At 55.0% G+C, this 15,010-nt stretch overlaps 6 protein-coding genes across 6 annotated transcripts; 2 read left to right on the top strand and 4 right to left on the bottom strand.

Annotated features, from left to right (window-relative positions):
* Positions 1 to 1,879: 1,879 nt before the first annotated feature.
* On the bottom strand, positions 1,880 to 3,272 carry IWZ02DRAFT_125969 (uncharacterized protein). The gene is made up of 2 exons (XM_066761545.1): positions 2,939 to 3,272; positions 1,880 to 2,884 (listed from the first exon to the last, which is right to left on the bottom strand). The coding sequence occupies exons 1-2, from the start codon at positions 3,153 to 3,155 to the stop codon at positions 1,965 to 1,967; spliced, it is 1,137 nt and encodes a 378-aa protein (XP_066625999.1). The 5' UTR covers positions 3,156 to 3,272; the 3' UTR covers positions 1,880 to 1,964.
* Positions 3,273 to 4,290: 1,018 nt separating this feature from the next.
* Positions 4,291 to 6,287, bottom strand: IWZ02DRAFT_125966 (uncharacterized protein). The gene has a single exon (XM_066761544.1). The coding sequence runs from the start codon at positions 6,214 to 6,216 to the stop codon at positions 4,372 to 4,374; it is 1,845 nt and encodes a 614-aa protein (XP_066625998.1). The 5' UTR covers positions 6,217 to 6,287; the 3' UTR covers positions 4,291 to 4,371.
* A 1,314-nt stretch (positions 6,288 to 7,601) lies between these two features.
* On the top strand, positions 7,602 to 8,498 carry IWZ02DRAFT_125958 (uncharacterized protein). Its single transcript, XM_066761543.1, has 3 exons — positions 7,602 to 7,972; positions 8,029 to 8,111; positions 8,167 to 8,498. The coding sequence occupies exons 1-3, from the start codon at positions 7,703 to 7,705 to the stop codon at positions 8,324 to 8,326; spliced, it is 513 nt and encodes a 170-aa protein (XP_066625997.1). The 5' UTR covers positions 7,602 to 7,702; the 3' UTR covers positions 8,327 to 8,498.
* Positions 8,499 to 9,803: 1,305 nt separating this feature from the next.
* On the bottom strand, positions 9,804 to 11,104 carry IWZ02DRAFT_125949 (major facilitator superfamily domain-containing protein). Its single transcript, XM_066761542.1, has 2 exons — positions 10,585 to 11,104; positions 9,804 to 10,532 (listed from the first exon to the last, which is right to left on the bottom strand). Exons 1-2 carry the CDS (start codon positions 10,831 to 10,833, stop codon positions 9,987 to 9,989), a joined length of 795 nt encoding a protein of 264 aa, XP_066625996.1. The 5' UTR covers positions 10,834 to 11,104; the 3' UTR covers positions 9,804 to 9,986.
* A 271-nt stretch (positions 11,105 to 11,375) lies between these two features.
* Positions 11,376 to 13,149, top strand: IWZ02DRAFT_370429 (luciferase-like domain-containing protein; the record flags this gene model as incomplete). The annotated part of the gene is made up of 3 exons (XM_066764499.1): positions 11,376 to 11,690; positions 11,795 to 11,935; positions 11,992 to 13,149. 3 exons carry the CDS (start codon positions 11,376 to 11,378, stop codon positions 13,147 to 13,149), a joined length of 1,614 nt encoding a protein of 537 aa, XP_066625995.1.
* Positions 13,150 to 13,365: 216 nt separating this feature from the next.
* IWZ02DRAFT_370464 (uncharacterized protein) lies at positions 13,366 to 14,791 on the bottom strand (the record flags this gene model as incomplete). Its single annotated transcript, XM_066764500.1, has 2 exons — positions 13,366 to 14,395; positions 14,469 to 14,791. The coding sequence occupies 2 exons, from the start codon at positions 14,789 to 14,791 to the stop codon at positions 13,366 to 13,368; spliced, it is 1,353 nt and encodes a 450-aa protein (XP_066625994.1).
* Positions 14,792 to 15,010: the final 219 nt, after the last annotated feature.

The following is a 15,010-nucleotide window of genomic DNA, read 5'->3' as shown; positions in this document are numbered from 1 at the left end:
TTGGGGATCATAGCAGCAAGTGAAAAGAAAGCGTTGGATCTACAGACTTTCGCACAAAAAGTCAGATCCCGATTCAAGAAGAAAAGGCTGACCACCATCGGCAGGTATGAGCCCAAGGAGCAACAGTTGTACAAGGTCATGTGCCAGACCGACCTACCGGTCAAGGCCAGTCATCAGGATTAGTCTCGCGTACCTGGAGGACGCGTCGACGGATGCATGCGCAACGGGTTGGGCCGTCCAAAACAAAAGTCAGCAGCTTCCTAGGGAGAACGACAAAGCAACCACGGATTTACCTTCTAGACGACGACCAAGGAGCACTTGGACCTGCTGTCGAACGCAGTGCGTCCAAGCGGTCGTAGATGTTGGCAAACGATCCACCGTTGTGTCTTGAAGGATTGTATGCGTAGGGATCATATCTGTCGCTGTAGTACGTGTTCCTGTTGCTCTGAGGTCCACCGTATGGTTCATACCCGAACAGATTCTGCGAGTACCGCGATGGGCCTGTAGTTACGTACATGCCGCCATTGCGTCCGGTGTTGACGCCGGTCCCAGCAATGCCACTGCCCGAGGACTACGACATTGAAGATCTGCGCGGGTTGGAGTATGGCGTTGAAAACGAGCGTGGGTACGGTGCAGTGGAGCCCTGGGATGAGCCATTACCCACGGTGGATCTGGCGGAGGGAACGGCCAGTCCTGGAAGGTTTGCTGACGCCTGCTGCCGGGAGACTCCGTGACGGTGGGATAGTAATCGCGGTAAGGGGGCGGTCTGTCGAAGTACACGCTTCGGGAGCAGTGACTTGGAGGAAGGTCGCGCTCCCAATCAGATGGCGGAGGGTCACCTTGGTAGGAATGGGAATTGTTCCTGCGGCTGTTACTGTTGCCAGAATGGTAGGAGTGGTAGCTGTTTCTGCGGCTGTTGCTGCGAGAACTAGACATGGCAAATCAGTCTAAAGGCAAAAGATATTGTGGAAATCAGGGGTGGTGAAGGGTATACTCTAGAGAAGTCTATACTGCTGGAGGTGAGGGTGGAATCTACTAGCAAAGTGTAGGAAATACGTTGAAGTGAAAAGCACTCTTGCTACAGCACTGTGATCTCTTCGCTGGCAGTGGAGGCATCCAGTGGGTGAATCAGCTAAAGTGTGAGTGTAGTCGGAAGTAAACGAATACAAGCCACATCAAAGAGGACGTCAATCATCGTGGTTCTATGAGCCCCTGCTGATGCTGGCTCAAAGAATCTGCAACGCATGGCCCAAAAATGCGACCATCTTGCCTCAGACCATGTGTGTTATTTGGACTAAGCGCTCGCCTTCTAGAAGTACTAGCAGAGTCATGTAACTGTCAATGCTCTTCCATAATTTATTCTGGTCAGCCTGCATCGTAATCACCCCCTGAACCACCGCTTATGCAAAGACACCCCCTGCGGAGACCCAGTGCAAAGCTCACGCAAAAGCCAAGCCATGCCTCACCACCCTCAGGCACGGGAACAAGCCTGTAAGTGGACGAAATAAACACTGGCCGCTTATTCAGCAGCATTTTGCAATCAAAAATTGGTCCGCAGGCGCTCCGGGGAGCCCTTCGCACACCAGGCTCGCTCAGCGCTGTGCAATGCCGGTCACCTTGCGGCGGGAGATCTGGATTCTTGAGCCCAGATCCCCGCGAACACTGATATAAAGAGAAAAAGTCTGACTCTGAAGGTGAGCACCCTTTTCAGGGCAGTTGGGGCGGCCTGTGCGGCTGGAGCGGGGACGGACGGGGTGGAGGAAGCTGCTGGTGTGCGTCTTCTACTGGGTCGTGACGGAAGACGCACGCGGACTGGCATCTGCTACCAGAGCACAGCAGGTAAGTCACAAGAAGCATTCAGATACGCGCTAAGACTTTTTGATTTTCGTGACTGCATTTTCCTGGCTGCTCTTGCAGCCTTTGCCTCATGGGCAAACGTTATCAGACAATGGACCGCAACTTCTCTACGATCTGAAGATCCCCGCCGCCTGCTCCTCGGCCAGCGCCTCCCTCCTCGACTTGCTGTTGGGGTCAAAGTACGGCCTCTCGCCGATGCCAACGGCGCGGTTGCCGAAGCGCTCGCCAATGTGGTCGTAGTCGAACGTGGCCGTGTGGAAGACGCTGCGGTTGTCCCAAATGGCAATGTCGTTCTTGTTGTGCCAGCTGAAGCGCACCTGCAGGTCGTGGTTCTTGTAGACCAGGTCGAGGAACCAGTTGAGCAGGTGGTCGCTCTCCTCCTTTGCCAGGCCGTTGATCGACTTGGGGAACACGCCGATAGGGAAGATGCTCTTCCAACCTGTCACCGGGTTGGTGCGCACGATTGGGTGATCTGCTGAGAGAACGTCGCCCACGTTTTCCGGGGCTCCGCGCGGCTTTTCATACACCTTGAATCCGCCGACGTCTGCAACGTTGTTGAAGAATGGGGCTTGAAACCTGGCAGTGAGGCTCTCGAGGAATTTTTGGTAAGGCTCGCTGATGCGGTCGTAGACTTCGTATCCTGAGGCCCAGAGAGTGTCGCCGGCGTAATTCTTGTACTGTGCATTCCACAAGCTCTCTTGTCCGGGAAGTTGGGTCAGCCTCAAGCTAGTGTAGTCGGCGGGGACGGGCTCGAATTGAATGTCCGAGTGCCACTGTGCACTCTGTTGCTTCTTCGCCGCCCGGTTGTCGACCTTGTCGTAGTACTTCTTGCGCTGCTCAGAGCTAATGGTGCTAATCTCCGGATCCGTATCTCCAAGCTCTCGGTCGTTGTTCAGAATTGGGTGGATGTGCAGCGTCGAGGTCGAGGGCTTGCCGGCCAGCTCGCCCAGGCGCTGGTTCAGAAACTTTTGCAAGTCGTTTGTCAGGTCGTCTTGGGCACGGAAAAAGACAACGCCACGACGAGATACTGCAGGTTGCTCTAGTAAGTTATTATTCAGGCGCTTCATTCAAGAGTCCCTACTAGTAATGGCTAGTTCCTTCAACAATTCATCTGCATTTGGCGCTTTGATCCACTCGGCGAGGCTCGCTTTGGTAAACTCTGTACCGATGATCGGGGTGAGATCAATCTTCTCATACCGGTCCAGGATCCCAGTTGGCTTTAATGGCTGTTTTCCAGCCGGGAGCTCGCTCTTGGTTGGTCGCACTGGGACATCATGCTCGACTGCAACTGGTGCCATTTCGAATGTTTTGAGGTAATGGTGAGCTTTGGAGGCTTTCTAGGACAAGATTCCGAGGGAAGAAGTTGAATGCGTGCTGTGGGACAGGGCCTTGCAACGGCTCTTGGGTCTAATAAGTTTGGACCGGGAAGTCGGCACGTATCTTGAACGAAAAATCCCACGGGGATTATTGGCGCGAGCACCAGTTGAAAGACCGGGGCTTTGGACCCATGATTAGGGAGCTTGCTCCGGGGTTATGCAGGAAGGCCAAATGCGCAAGCAGGCGGAGCCGTGGATGGCCAGAACGCGTGAGATGAGACACCTGGAGGACTCGAAACAGAAGATGGGGCGTGAGTCCGATACACGAATGGCCCACGTAACCAGCATGAGCTGCGGCGAATCTTTGTTTGTTGTATGCTGAGTGGTTGTGTTGGCTGAAGACGTGCTCGGCACAAAGGTATTCGTGATTGCGGGAGCCGATTGCGACTGGAATCACCCGCACGGGACATCCCCCAACGCGCAGTCGTCATCGGCCAAGCCAACAGCCACCTTCAATGAGGAAGCACTCCCGTCGCATCGTCTGATATTCTGCATCTCGTCTTGTTCGATTGTAGACGAGGTCACATACCCGTCGACATCGTTGCGTTGCCCGACAAACTGCACCTTGTCTTGTTCGGACTCTGCAAGATCAGATTACCGCCTGCATGCATAATCTTGAAGACTTCTTTTTCAATTTCGTTGCCCATTCGCAGGCTACTCTGTTACCCAAACCTGGCTTGGGCGCTCTCTCTTTGCTTTTGCGTTACTTAGCGCAGCTTGGGCTGCCTTCAATCCCAGTTCGGAAGCAGCTTCTACCAGTTGCAAAGCGTGGAGTCCATGGCGCAAGTAATCTGCTTGTAGAAGAGCGTTTGACGCCACGTCCAAGTCAACCGACTGACACAGAAAGAAGATGCACTATCCTACAGGAAGCTACCCATCCCTCAATTGGTTCCCCATTTGGACGAGGTCAACAGGTTGGCGTTCTGGGATCGATCGTTTCTCATGAATACTACTACCAAAGGACTACCTACGCATGAAACTGGATTTCGGGGCGTGATTGCAGACTCCTGCTTTCGTAAGATCCAGATGAAAAAAAGAAGAGAGAGAGAGAGAGAGAGAGAGAGACTCGAGGCAAGAAGTAGCGTTAAGCGACGGCAAGACCAAGTTGAAACAAGCCAGAGAAAGATGCTATTTTGAATCACCAACCCCAGAGACTTTCGCGCATAAGGTTCTCGAACCTGCCTGTTGGTCGCAGATGGCCGTCGTCATCGTAAAGCGTTCCGCCCGGGACGTCATTTTCGGAAAAGCTCTCGTTGGAATGACCATCGTGGGCATTTTCATCGTCGGAGTATCCCTCGTTCAAGTCACCATCGTTGGAGTAGCCATCATTGGAGCATCCATCATTAGAGCACCCATCGTTGGAGTAGCCATTGTGCGAAAGGTCATCGCCGGAAAATCCCCCGTTGGACAGATCCTCGTGGCTGGATTCCTCTCTGCCATAGGCGGTCGCAGGGTACGATGCCCACTCCGATTCAAATTCAGATGGGACATAGCCACAATTAGATGGGCCATCGCGTCTCCTTCCGTAAAACTCCACCACGTTCTCGTACAGGCCAAGGATTCGTCCAGAGATATTCTTTGCATCTTCGAAGACTATGTCGCCCGTGCAACCACGGCCAAATTGCAACTGACCTGTTTCGAGGTTCTTCGCACGCCAGCCCAAAGAAAGAGGATGACGCGAGAAGCTGGTTGGGCCAGGGTTGGACTGTATAATTCCAAAGAAAAACCCAAAGCTGAAGCTACCCCAGATGCGCCCCGAGTCGCGCTCGCGACAGAGCATCATGCGACATCCGTTCTCGCAGAACGCTGGAAAGTCTTCCTCTACGGTGCACTGAACATCGTAGAAGCCGGTGATGTCATCAAGTCTCGGATCATGGCTGAAGAATTGTGAGATACCATGGTCGAAAGGTGTCGCGGGGCCACTGGAGTTGAAGAAGTCGTTTTCTTGTTTGATTACTCCAGGAATCCGATTTTGGGTTGCCGGGCCGCTTGCAGAATTGGCAGTTTTCTTGGTTGCTCCCTTGGTCTTTGCCAACGACAAGCCCTTGTCCTTCGGCACGGCATTCCGTTTCGGCGCAGTAGAGCTCTTTTCCGCGGGCTTCTTAGCAGATCCTGCGGCACCAGTTGACTTGGTGCTTCCTGATGCAGTCGACTTTGCAGTCGACTTTGCAGTCGACTTGGCAGTCGTCTTCTTCTGAGCTGTAACTGGAGTGGCTTTTGAAGTTGCGGCCTTGGAAGTCGTTCCTTTGGAAATTGTCGTGCTCTTGGCAGTGGTTTTGGTTTTAGCAGTGGTCGTGGTTTTGTCGGTGGTCGCCTTTTTGGCAGTAGTCGTGTTTTTGGCAACGGTTGTGCTCTTCGCAGTTGCTGAAGTTTTCTTGGCCGCGGCTTTCTTGGGCGCACCCTGGTTGCCTGCATCTCCAACATTGCCCAGAAACCCTTGGTATGCGATACTGATGTTTATGTCTCCATTACGTCCGACGTTGATGGTTGAAGTGGCCGGAGTCGCGGCTGTCTTCTTCTTGGCTGGTGCTTTTGTAGCAACGGCCTCGTCGTCATCCCGCTTCCTCTTGTTTGCTGTCGGTTTCGCTGTGGTTGTCTGAGTGACAGGGGTGCTTCCTCCACCCTTCATTTCCGCCTTTGCCTTTTTGTTTGCAGCATCGTAATCCCTCTTGAGCTGAGACTCGAGCTTCTTGACGTCGCTAGGCACCTTCAACTGCCCGCCATTGAGCGCATTCAGCAGCCGGACCTTGGCAGCATTCTTGTCTTTGGTTGGGGGAAGGCCGTAGTGTCTGAGCTGGGCGAAGTACCAGTGGCCCACTTGATCCTTTGAATGGCCGTCCTTAGCCGGCTTGCTCGGACGCAAGAGGTCGTTGAGGTCTTGGATCGAGGCTCGGGGATGGCGATTGAGGTTTCCGACATCGGCAAACAGTTGGCCGTGGTACACAAAGCCGTCGCGGCAAATTGGAGGAGCGAAATTAGCCATGGCGGCGCGCAATGGAGAAGCCGTGTCTCGAGGTGGGTGTGGCAGCAACGAGAAGCCCGAGGAAGTGGAGGGGAGCGGTACGGCGCCCAGCGTTGCTAGGGTCGCGCGGCTGGTCGAGAGCTGCGAGTCAACGCGCCATCACATGATGGCGTGACTCGAGTCATTGGTCCGTCGCTTGGGCTGACGGGCCAACGACAACAACACAACATGACATGACACTTCACGATACGAACCAAAGACACAATACTCTACTCAAGCCGCGCGCTTCCAGCAAGCAGGCCGCAGCAACGGAAACATCAAAGCATGGGCAGGCCGGTGCAAGGAACGCCAGCCCAGTTGCCACAAAACATCCGGTCCAGTCCAGGCGACTGGCTGCGCCATGAAAAAGTCGGCGACGGATGAACACGGCTTCTACTCTCCCGCCGGAGTTCAGCGTCAATAAGTGACAAGGAACTTTTTTCTTCAACTTTCAGTTAGGTAACTGGCTAAAAAGTCTAGCTTCTAGCTTTTTAACCCCAGTTTCTAATATTAAATCTATACACACGTAAGAGGCTACATCTTAGTAAGGGATGTAGTAAGGGGATTTTGGCTGCCTTATTAGCTAGGCTAAATTAAAGGGCTGAATTTCACATAGTCTCTTACCTTTCTCCTATCCTGCTCTTGTTTTTTCTTCGAAAGTTGTTGACGCTGAACACCGGCCTGAGAGTATGCCTGCAGAACATCAACAGACGCCATCAACTGCGGGGTGTGCCGCCGGATGGCGCTGCAGGTGTTCCTTGTCGAAAGTCTCTATTTTTATTTTTAACTCGTAAGCATCGCAAGCCAAGCCGCATCCTCCCGCTCTGCAAACTCTACTGTTGATCTTTCAATACTTCCGGATGTTACTACGCGCCTCGACCACTGCTTTTGGGCAACCGCCATGTGGCTGTCGTGATGACAACAGTAGCAGTAGGCCATGTTATCGTAATCAGTGTCATCGTCTCGAGCCTATGCAGTTACAACGGATCTTGTCTCAGTCACCTCTGGGTGACCAATGAGCATTTCGAACGAGGAGCTTCGACATCGTCTTCTCACCAAAGTCCATTCTCTGAGTCGCACATTCGACCCGGATAAAACTGGAGGAAAAACTGCTCCTCTCAATTCTGCCTCTTGCCCAATGTACGAATTTTTCGGGACAACGAACCTTCTGGTCAAGGTCGAGGAGAGGCGGGTTGGATCAACAGCCCAATAGTCCATCTATCCATCCACATGTACAAGGTCACAAGAAACCTTTTTCCTCGTGCTCCAAAGCCGAGTCCGAATGACACGCCCCGTCCGAAAGTCCGTAACCTTACCAGGCTTCCTCACGCATGAGCATGAATAGATATATAAAGTGCCAACATGCTCGCCCAAGAATGTCATCACAGGCCACAGCTCTTCAACTACACCAATCTCAACCGTCTGAATTTACTCCTTGCTCCTTGAGATATCTCAACACTTTTCCACAATGCGCTTCTTCTCTTCTATCTTGACCATCTCAGCTGCGCTTTCGGTCGCCGCACAGACCTCGCAGCCAACAAAGACGGATCCGTGCACACCAAACGGATGCCTCGTGATCGACTCACTCACTATTTTCGTTCATCTTGATCCACAGTCCGATGACAACTTCTCCCTCGATTACTCGATTTCGTACGGCAAGCATGAAGAGGAGTGCGTCGTCGAATGGGCCTACGGAGAGTCAGCAGGACGAGACAAATATCCGACAATAGACAACCCTGTAAGTATCAGCGTTCACAAGGACCCTGAAGGCTTGGTGCTAACTATGGAATCCAGGTTAGCTGCAGTGGTGGTCAATTCACAACTTTCTTTGACAGCTTCTCGACGATCAAGAAATTTGATCTTGAGGCAACGTACACGTCAGTGCTCACCCTGACTCTCGTGTAGAATGTGGCCGTGCTAACAACCTGAAAGTTATACTGTCCATTCAACCGGACAGACCAAAACTCTTCACGGCAAAGCCACAGTGAACTCGGATGTCCTCATCTGCGATAAATATCTGAACAGCAAGAGATGCCAGCTGAACTATAACAAGGTATCTGAGATCAAGCTGCCAATCTACCAGCCGGAGTGAAAGTATTCTCTCCACCACGAAATGCCTGGAGTTGTTGTGATCCTTGGGGTGCAAGGACAAAAGCATCGACAAAAAAGACGACGGCAAAGAAGCGAGGACAGGGAGCGGAGTCTAATATGTAATGGCCGAAGGCGGAAGAGCACTCATTTAACAGCGTGTAGACCGGCTCAGATCACTTTCATGCGCATACGGATCACGGTCCGGTGCCCATTCACGACGAAGACATCACATCAACAGTACCATTCTGGGAGGGAGGCAATTGTACGAACGGGATGCTTGATACCCCGCATGTAGCTACTCGTCATATAGCCAGATACAAGTGGCATACACAGAATTCATTCAGTTTATCCATGCACTCCACGCCAACATCTTGTTAGAGACTCGGTCTTGAGTGACTGGTTGTCCAATGACTTGCGACCTGATATATGTGCTGGCCTCCAATGCTCTCTTCTGCGAAGGAGGAATAGCCTCTGAAAAAGCGAAGGCAGCAGCCAACTGATCAGCGTCGACGCAATGACAGAGTTAGAAATACGCCACGGCGTTCGCGGGAGGACAGCCATTCGAAAGTCTTTTTTCCGCGCCAGGAGTTTGCGAGAGAAGAAGATCTCGGGAGCCGGCTCAAAAAACGAACTTGCCGGACTACTGTACACCGCAGCCACTCGAAACTCTCTTTACACTTCACGGGCTCACGACAGCATGTCGGGCATCGTCGCTAAAGATGAGCTTGTGGTTTCTACGGGCAAAATAGCGGAGTGTTGAAGGCGTAGATAGGTCTGAGGAGACGGTAAAGCCGTTGTTGGTCGCCTCTTGACGGGTTCTTTGGTGTTGGCATGGCGCAGATTTCATGGTGACGGCCCCGAGCCCGACTGACGGGGCAGGCCGAGACATGATGCGTGATAGCCGAAGCGGGAAGTGGTGGTGCTGTGCTGTGCTTAAACTCGGAGGTGAGGAATTGGAACCCAACGGAATGGAAAAGGAAAAAGAGGGTGGACGCGGAAAGCTTGGAGCTTTGGCCACTTCAGGCGCCCTCTTCCTCCCGACAACCCAATTCCTGCCGGCATTCCTTTCCCTCTCTCCTGTCCTGTCCCTCTGCATCTTCCATCCTGCAGGTCCGGGTGCTTCGCCAGGCTCGCCTCAACCTTGACGTCATCGTCCGCGTACACCCCCCCCCTGATGTGTCCCTCCCGATGCGCTCCGCCGTTGCCTTCGGCCTTTGCGCAGAAGTCTCAACTCCTTACATCTCCTCATCACATCCCTTTCGACATGTCGCGTTAGCCACCACGCCCACCAGCTAGTCAGGAACGCTCGCGCCGTGGCTCCCGCGTGAACATTGTACGCAAACCTGCTTTGGAAGAGCTGCGGTGCAACAACACCTCCCACCGGCGAAGACGACGCCGAGGACTGAGCCCGCGGCAGGAGGAATGTTGAGCAGCTGATTACGGGGAAGGCCCGCAAACCCGAGGTTGGTCGTGACTGTTGGAAGCATCCATGGCAAGCCGTATCCCGCAAAATTGGTCAGTAACTGGGCGAGCATGAAGGCATAATTGCGTGTATCTTTCAAGCAAGCTCCAACTTCCTCTTTCCGGAATGCAGGATCTGCCGTCTTTGAGGCACTCTCTTACAGATGCGTCTCGAGATATTCTTGCTCTCGAGGACCCAGCTACCAGCGTGACCGAGGCGACTTGGGGTGGTCTGGGTGTGCCAGAAATACGACGACTCCCAAGAGCATGGTTGCGAGGTCCTCCAAAAGATACACCCTGCTAAGACCATTCATGTTGCTGATGCCAAAGGCTAGCAAACCGCCCACAGTGCTACTCAAATGCTGCAAGGCAAACATCCACATCATCGATTCTCCGATCTCATCGCTTGTGTACCACCTGCGCAGCTGCGCGGCCAAACCGGGAAACATGCCCGCTTCCATCATTCCAAGGAACCATCGAGCCGCGTAATAGCCCTCCTTGTTCTTGACAGCGGCGTGGCAGGCCAGGACCGCTCCCCAGGACAGAATGATCCGGGTCTGCCAGTTTCGGGGGCTGACCCTCTCGAGCAACAACAGATCGCATGGAACCTCGAAGATGATGTAGCTGATGAAGTACATCGACTGGACCCAGTTGTACTGGTCAGCAGTCATGTGCAATTCGTTCATGACGTTCCTGGATTGGCCGACTTGGAGCACCTTGACCGTAGCAGCATTTGTGTAGTCGATCTGGGAGCACTCATCAGCCCGGACTGTTCTCCTTGAGCTTGCGGTCCTTTACATTCTCGATGAGACAGATCCTCCCTATCAGGACAAGAAACCTCCGGTCGACTTTTCTCATGATCTGTTTGTCTTCTGACGCCGAGAAGCTTGCCAGAAACGCTATTTTGCTTTGCTCACTGCCATCGTGAAATGTCTCGCGGGCAAACTCGGGGCTGCTTTGAACCTCCGTCCTTGGTTGCTTCGAGTCTGCCATGGGGTGCAAGTGGCCAATTGCTGATCTAGTCAACAGTTCCAACTTGTCTGTCATGTTGATACTCGGCAGGTCAAGTATCCAAGGCTCTCTTGCTTCTTACACACCCCATCAATGATGGCAAGTCCTCATCAGGGCAAGATCCCCCACGCTTACATTAGTTCACCGCCACGATGCCGCTTGTCTACCCATCGCCGGCCGTGGATTCCAGAGCCAAGGCGGCACAGCGATAACGCGACCCTCGACCGAGACAGCGTCATCACTGCCGACGAGATGCATCACACATTGGTTTTTGCACGCAATAGCTTATCAGGGTCGGCGACCAAACAGGATCGCTTTCACAAGGTCCCCGGGCAAGGAAACCCCGCTCTTACTGCGAGCAGACTTGCGCGCGGTTGGGTCCCAATGGCGTGCTTGACGCTTCGGGACTTACTAAGCGGACTACCCGAAGACCCTGTAAAGCTTGTGTGTCTGTCTTAATGGTGTTGAAAACTTCAATGTGCCCTTTGGAAGCTGGAAGCTCGACCGGACGACACTACACTGGCGAATAAATCTGGAGCTTTGACTTTACTCAAACTATCTCAGCTCCTCTTCCAGAAATGTCAGAATATCTCAATGGCGCAAGTGGGCGCACGGTCAACGGGGCCAGCAAGCCAAAGAAAAAGATCCTCATAAACGCTTTCGACATGTCGACGATTGGCCATCTTTCTCCCGGCCAATGGAAAAATCCGACAGACCGTTCTGCCCACAAGCGGAAGCTCGAGTACTGGATTGACTTGGCAAAGCTGCTGGAAAAGGGAGGAATCAATGCTCTCTTTCTCGCAGACACCTATGGTGGCTACGATACGTACGAAGGCTCCTTGGATAACTGTATCAGAAGAGCTGCGCAGTGGCCCGTCACCGACCCAACAATTGTCAGTCCCCTTCCCGCATAGCTGAGGTTTTGGAACGACTGGAGTTTAGTGGTTCTCATCATGCTTTCGGAGGCATCTTTTGAATAAGGACTGATTTGTAAAAGCCAATCTCTGCCATGGCTGCCGTCACCAAAAACCTGACCTTTGCCATCACTGCGTCCACGACCTTTGAGCCTCCATTCCTTCTTGCCAAGCGCTTCTCGACCCTAGATCATATGACCAATGGCAGAATTGGGTGGAACATAGTTAGCCATAGACTACCGATTCGTACCTCATGTTTGGCCCCTGACTTTTGGGATAGGTGACGAGCTGGAAGAAGGCAGCCTTCAAAGCAATTGGTCTCACCTCCCCAATCGAACACGACCAGCGCTATGCTCAGGCGGACGAATATCTCCGCGTTCTCTACAAGCTGTGGGAAGGCAGCTGGGCACCAGACGCCATCATCAATGATGCCAAAAACGACGTGCACTTTGACCCAGACCGCATCCGCGAGATCCACCACCACGGCAAATTCTTCGACCTCGACACTCGACACATTGTCGACCCATCGCCGCAGCGCACGCCTCTGCTCTTCCAAGCCGGCACCTCGCCAGCCGGCTCCGCTTTTGCCGCCGCCCACGCCGAAGCCGTCTTCGTCACAGCCCACAGCCCAGCCGTGCTCGCGCCCAAGATCGCAAACATTCGCAAACTAGCGGCGCAAAACGGGCGAGACCCGCAATCAATCAAATTCTTCTCGACCTTCACTCCCATCCTGGGAAGAACCGACGAAGAAGCCGCGGCCAAGCTGGCCGAGCTGCAAAAGCACGCCAGCACCATCGGCGGGCTGGTGCTGGCGTCCGGGTGGACGGGCATCGACTTCAGCGCGGTGCCACTGGACGAGGACCTCAACGCCAGCCACAGCAAGGAGCTGCACAAGGTGACGAGCACGCTCAACGCCTTCACGACGACGTCGCGCGAGGTGCCGCGGTGGACGGCGCGCGTCGTGGCCGAGAAGGCGGCCATTGGCGGCCTCGGCCCCGTGTGCGTCGGCAGCCCGCGCACCGTCGCCGACGAGATTGAGCGCTGGATCCGCGAGGGCGACGTCGATGGCTTCAATGTCGCCTACGTCGAGACGCCCGGCTCCTTTGTGGACGTCGTCGAGCTGCTCGTGCCCGAGCTGCGTCGCAGGGGCATCTATGGCGGGCAGGTTCCGTCGGACGAAGAGGGCGAGTGGACGGCGAGGGAGAAGGTGTACGGGAAAGGGCAGAAAGGCGTCAGGGATGATCATACGGCGGCCAGGTATCGCTACGACGTCTATGAGGAGGAACCGCCGTATGTTGCTGAGCCCGAGAAGGCGGCCGAGAGTGAGTCGCCCGTTGCAGGTCGGGAGGCGAACGGGTGGATGGGAGACGTGACGCTCGATCCGTCGCCGCCCAGGGCTGTTGCGTATGATTTGAGGAGGCAGCAGGACTTGGTTTAGTTGCACGCAACGCCATGTTCCTGAAAGAGTAACTTTATGCTTCTGAGCCAACTGCACTCGTACTGCCAAGCGCATAGACGCCTTTTCGTCCCAAGGGATTGGCTTGCAATGAATGCACGTCAATGTTTTGCTACGTGCGAAGCTCTGGAACCTTCTGCCAGGTCAATATATTTTCTATTCAATCAAATCTATCAATCGCCAAAGAAAGCAACCCGATCACAGCCGCACGACCAGTCGTTTACCCGGCACCTCATTCTTCCTCATGCGATCCAGGGCGCCGTTGACGCTGCGCAGGCCGCCCTCGACCACCTCGACCTCGGGCGTCACCAGCCGTCCCTCGCTCAGCAGCCGCGCCAGCCACTCCATGGTCCGCAGCCCGACGTCTCGAACCTCGTGGAAGACCTTGATCGGCACGACGTGCACGACGACGCCGTTCCTGACGTTCTTCGGGACGCCGGACAAGCCGACCAAGTGCACTCTCTCTTGTTCCTGGCTACCACCGGTGCCATGGTCCGCTGCTGCTGCTGCTGCTGCCAGCGCCTCGGCCAGCTTCCCCGCCGTCTCCTTGCCCACGGTGTCGACGGCGAAGCGCAGCCGGCCGCCCGCGACGCCCCTGAGCACGTCGACGGCGCGGGCCTCGTCCCAGCAGTCGACCATGACGTCGGGCACGGCGAGGGCGCCGCCGACGCGGCCGCGCTGCACGACGCGGCCGCCGTGCTTCTTTGCGTCGCCGACCAGGGCGACGCGCAGGCCCGCGGCCTTGGCCAGCTGCGTCAGCATGAGCGCCGTCGTGCTGCCGCCGCCCCAGATGGCGATCCAGTCACCGCGGCGCGCGCGCTCCGCCTCGCGGATGCCGTTGAGGCACTCGGCGCGCACGTCGTGCGGGATGGCGGCGGGCGGCGTGCGCGAGCGCAGGAGATGCAGGAAGTCGAATCCACCAGCGCTGCTCGAAGATGGGAAGTCTACGCCGAGACAGACGCCCAGGGCGAGGGCGGCGGCGGTGAATGCCACGCCGAGCGAGGCGTGCGAAGGGTCTGGGGCTGAAGAATTGGGAAGTGGGCAGATGGTGTGCGTGGTCGAGACGGCGTAGTGCTGAAAGGCCGACTTGCGCGCGTCTCGGTAGTCGGTCGAGACGGCGAGCACTTGTGCGCCGACGGGGCGCGAGGGCGAGCTTGACCGCACGATTGTGCCTGAGAAGTCGCGGCCGGAGATGTAGGGTAGTGTCGGGATGCCCCAGCCAAAGTCTCTACCGGGGAAAGTCAGTGTTGTTGCTATTGACGTTTTGGCGGCAGGGGGCGCCATCGTGGGGCAGCACTCACGGCGCTTTCCAGTCAATGGGGTTGAGGCCTATGTATTCAATCTTGATGAGGACTTCATTTTCATGGCGGAGCTCGGGGACAGGATGTTTGGGCGTGAGGGCGTAGCGCGTCTTTGGTTGGTAGAGCAGGAGGACTGTCTGCAGCTCGGGGACATCGTCTGGCTTGCTGTGGGTTTGTGCTCTCGTTTTGGTGGCGCCATTTTGAATTGGCAGCTCCACTGTTTGGCTCAAGACATTGGCTTTAAGGTCTGCAACGGTCAGGCCGCGCTTGAGGTCGGCAAAGGCGCCACGGTTTGGTTTGAGCACGTCGGGCTGGCTGATCATGTTTGCCGCTTGACTTGGGCGTGTTCGGCTGAGCAGGAAGCTCAAGGTTGGAAAGGAGGCAAGGCAAAGAAATAGTGAGAAGGGAAGTCAAACATTAAAAACGGGCGACGAAATATTGGAATCCGGCGAGAGGGCGCCGGTAGCGATAGAGTTGGGAGAAGTGTAGAAGCTTGTCGGCCCCACGACAGGAACGGAGCTTTGAGGGCAAGCGGCAACCCA

The sequence above is a fragment of the Phyllosticta citriasiana genome (assembly GCF_038021145.1).
Source record: "Phyllosticta citriasiana strain CBS 120426 chromosome Unknown IWZ02scaffold_2, whole genome shotgun sequence".
In the NCBI taxonomy this organism is placed as follows: Eukaryota; Fungi; Ascomycota; class Dothideomycetes; order Botryosphaeriales; family Phyllostictaceae; genus Phyllosticta; species Phyllosticta citriasiana.
Note: the sequence above shows the minus strand (reverse complement) of the source record. Positions and strands in the feature narration are given on the sequence as shown.

What these genes read in the sequence shown, in the direction of transcription:
- IWZ02DRAFT_125958 (XM_066761543.1), top strand. Translation starts at nt 7,703, where the DNA reads ATGCGCTTCTTCTCTTCTATCTTGACCATCTCAGCTGCGCTTTCGGTC. An exon ending in ATCCGACAATAGACAACCCT is followed by an intron (nt 7,973 to 8,028) that starts GTAAGTATCAGC and finishes TATGGAATCCAG; the next exon opens with GTTAGCTGCAGTGGTGGTCA. An exon ending in GATCTTGAGGCAACGTACAC is followed by an intron (nt 8,112 to 8,166) that starts GTCAGTGCTCAC and finishes ACAACCTGAAAG; the next exon opens with TTATACTGTCCATTCAACCG.
- IWZ02DRAFT_125966 (XM_066761544.1), bottom strand. Translation starts at nt 6,216, where the DNA reads ATGGCTAATTTCGCTCCTCCAATTTGCCGCGACGGCTTTGTGTACCAC.
- IWZ02DRAFT_125949 (XM_066761542.1), bottom strand. Translation starts at nt 10,833, where the DNA reads ATGACAGACAAGTTGGAACTGTTGACTAGATCAGCAATTGGCCACTTG. An exon ending in GGATCTGTCTCATCGAGAAT is followed by an intron (nt 10,533 to 10,584) that starts GTAAAGGACCGC and finishes GAGTGCTCCCAG; the next exon opens with ATCGACTACACAAATGCTGC.
- IWZ02DRAFT_125969 (XM_066761545.1), bottom strand. Translation starts at nt 3,155, where the DNA reads ATGGCACCAGTTGCAGTCGAGCATGATGTCCCAGTGCGACCAACCAAG. An exon ending in GAAGGAACTAGCCATTACTA is followed by an intron (nt 2,885 to 2,938) that starts GTAGGGACTCTT and finishes AGCAACCTGCAG; the next exon opens with TATCTCGTCGTGGCGTTGTC.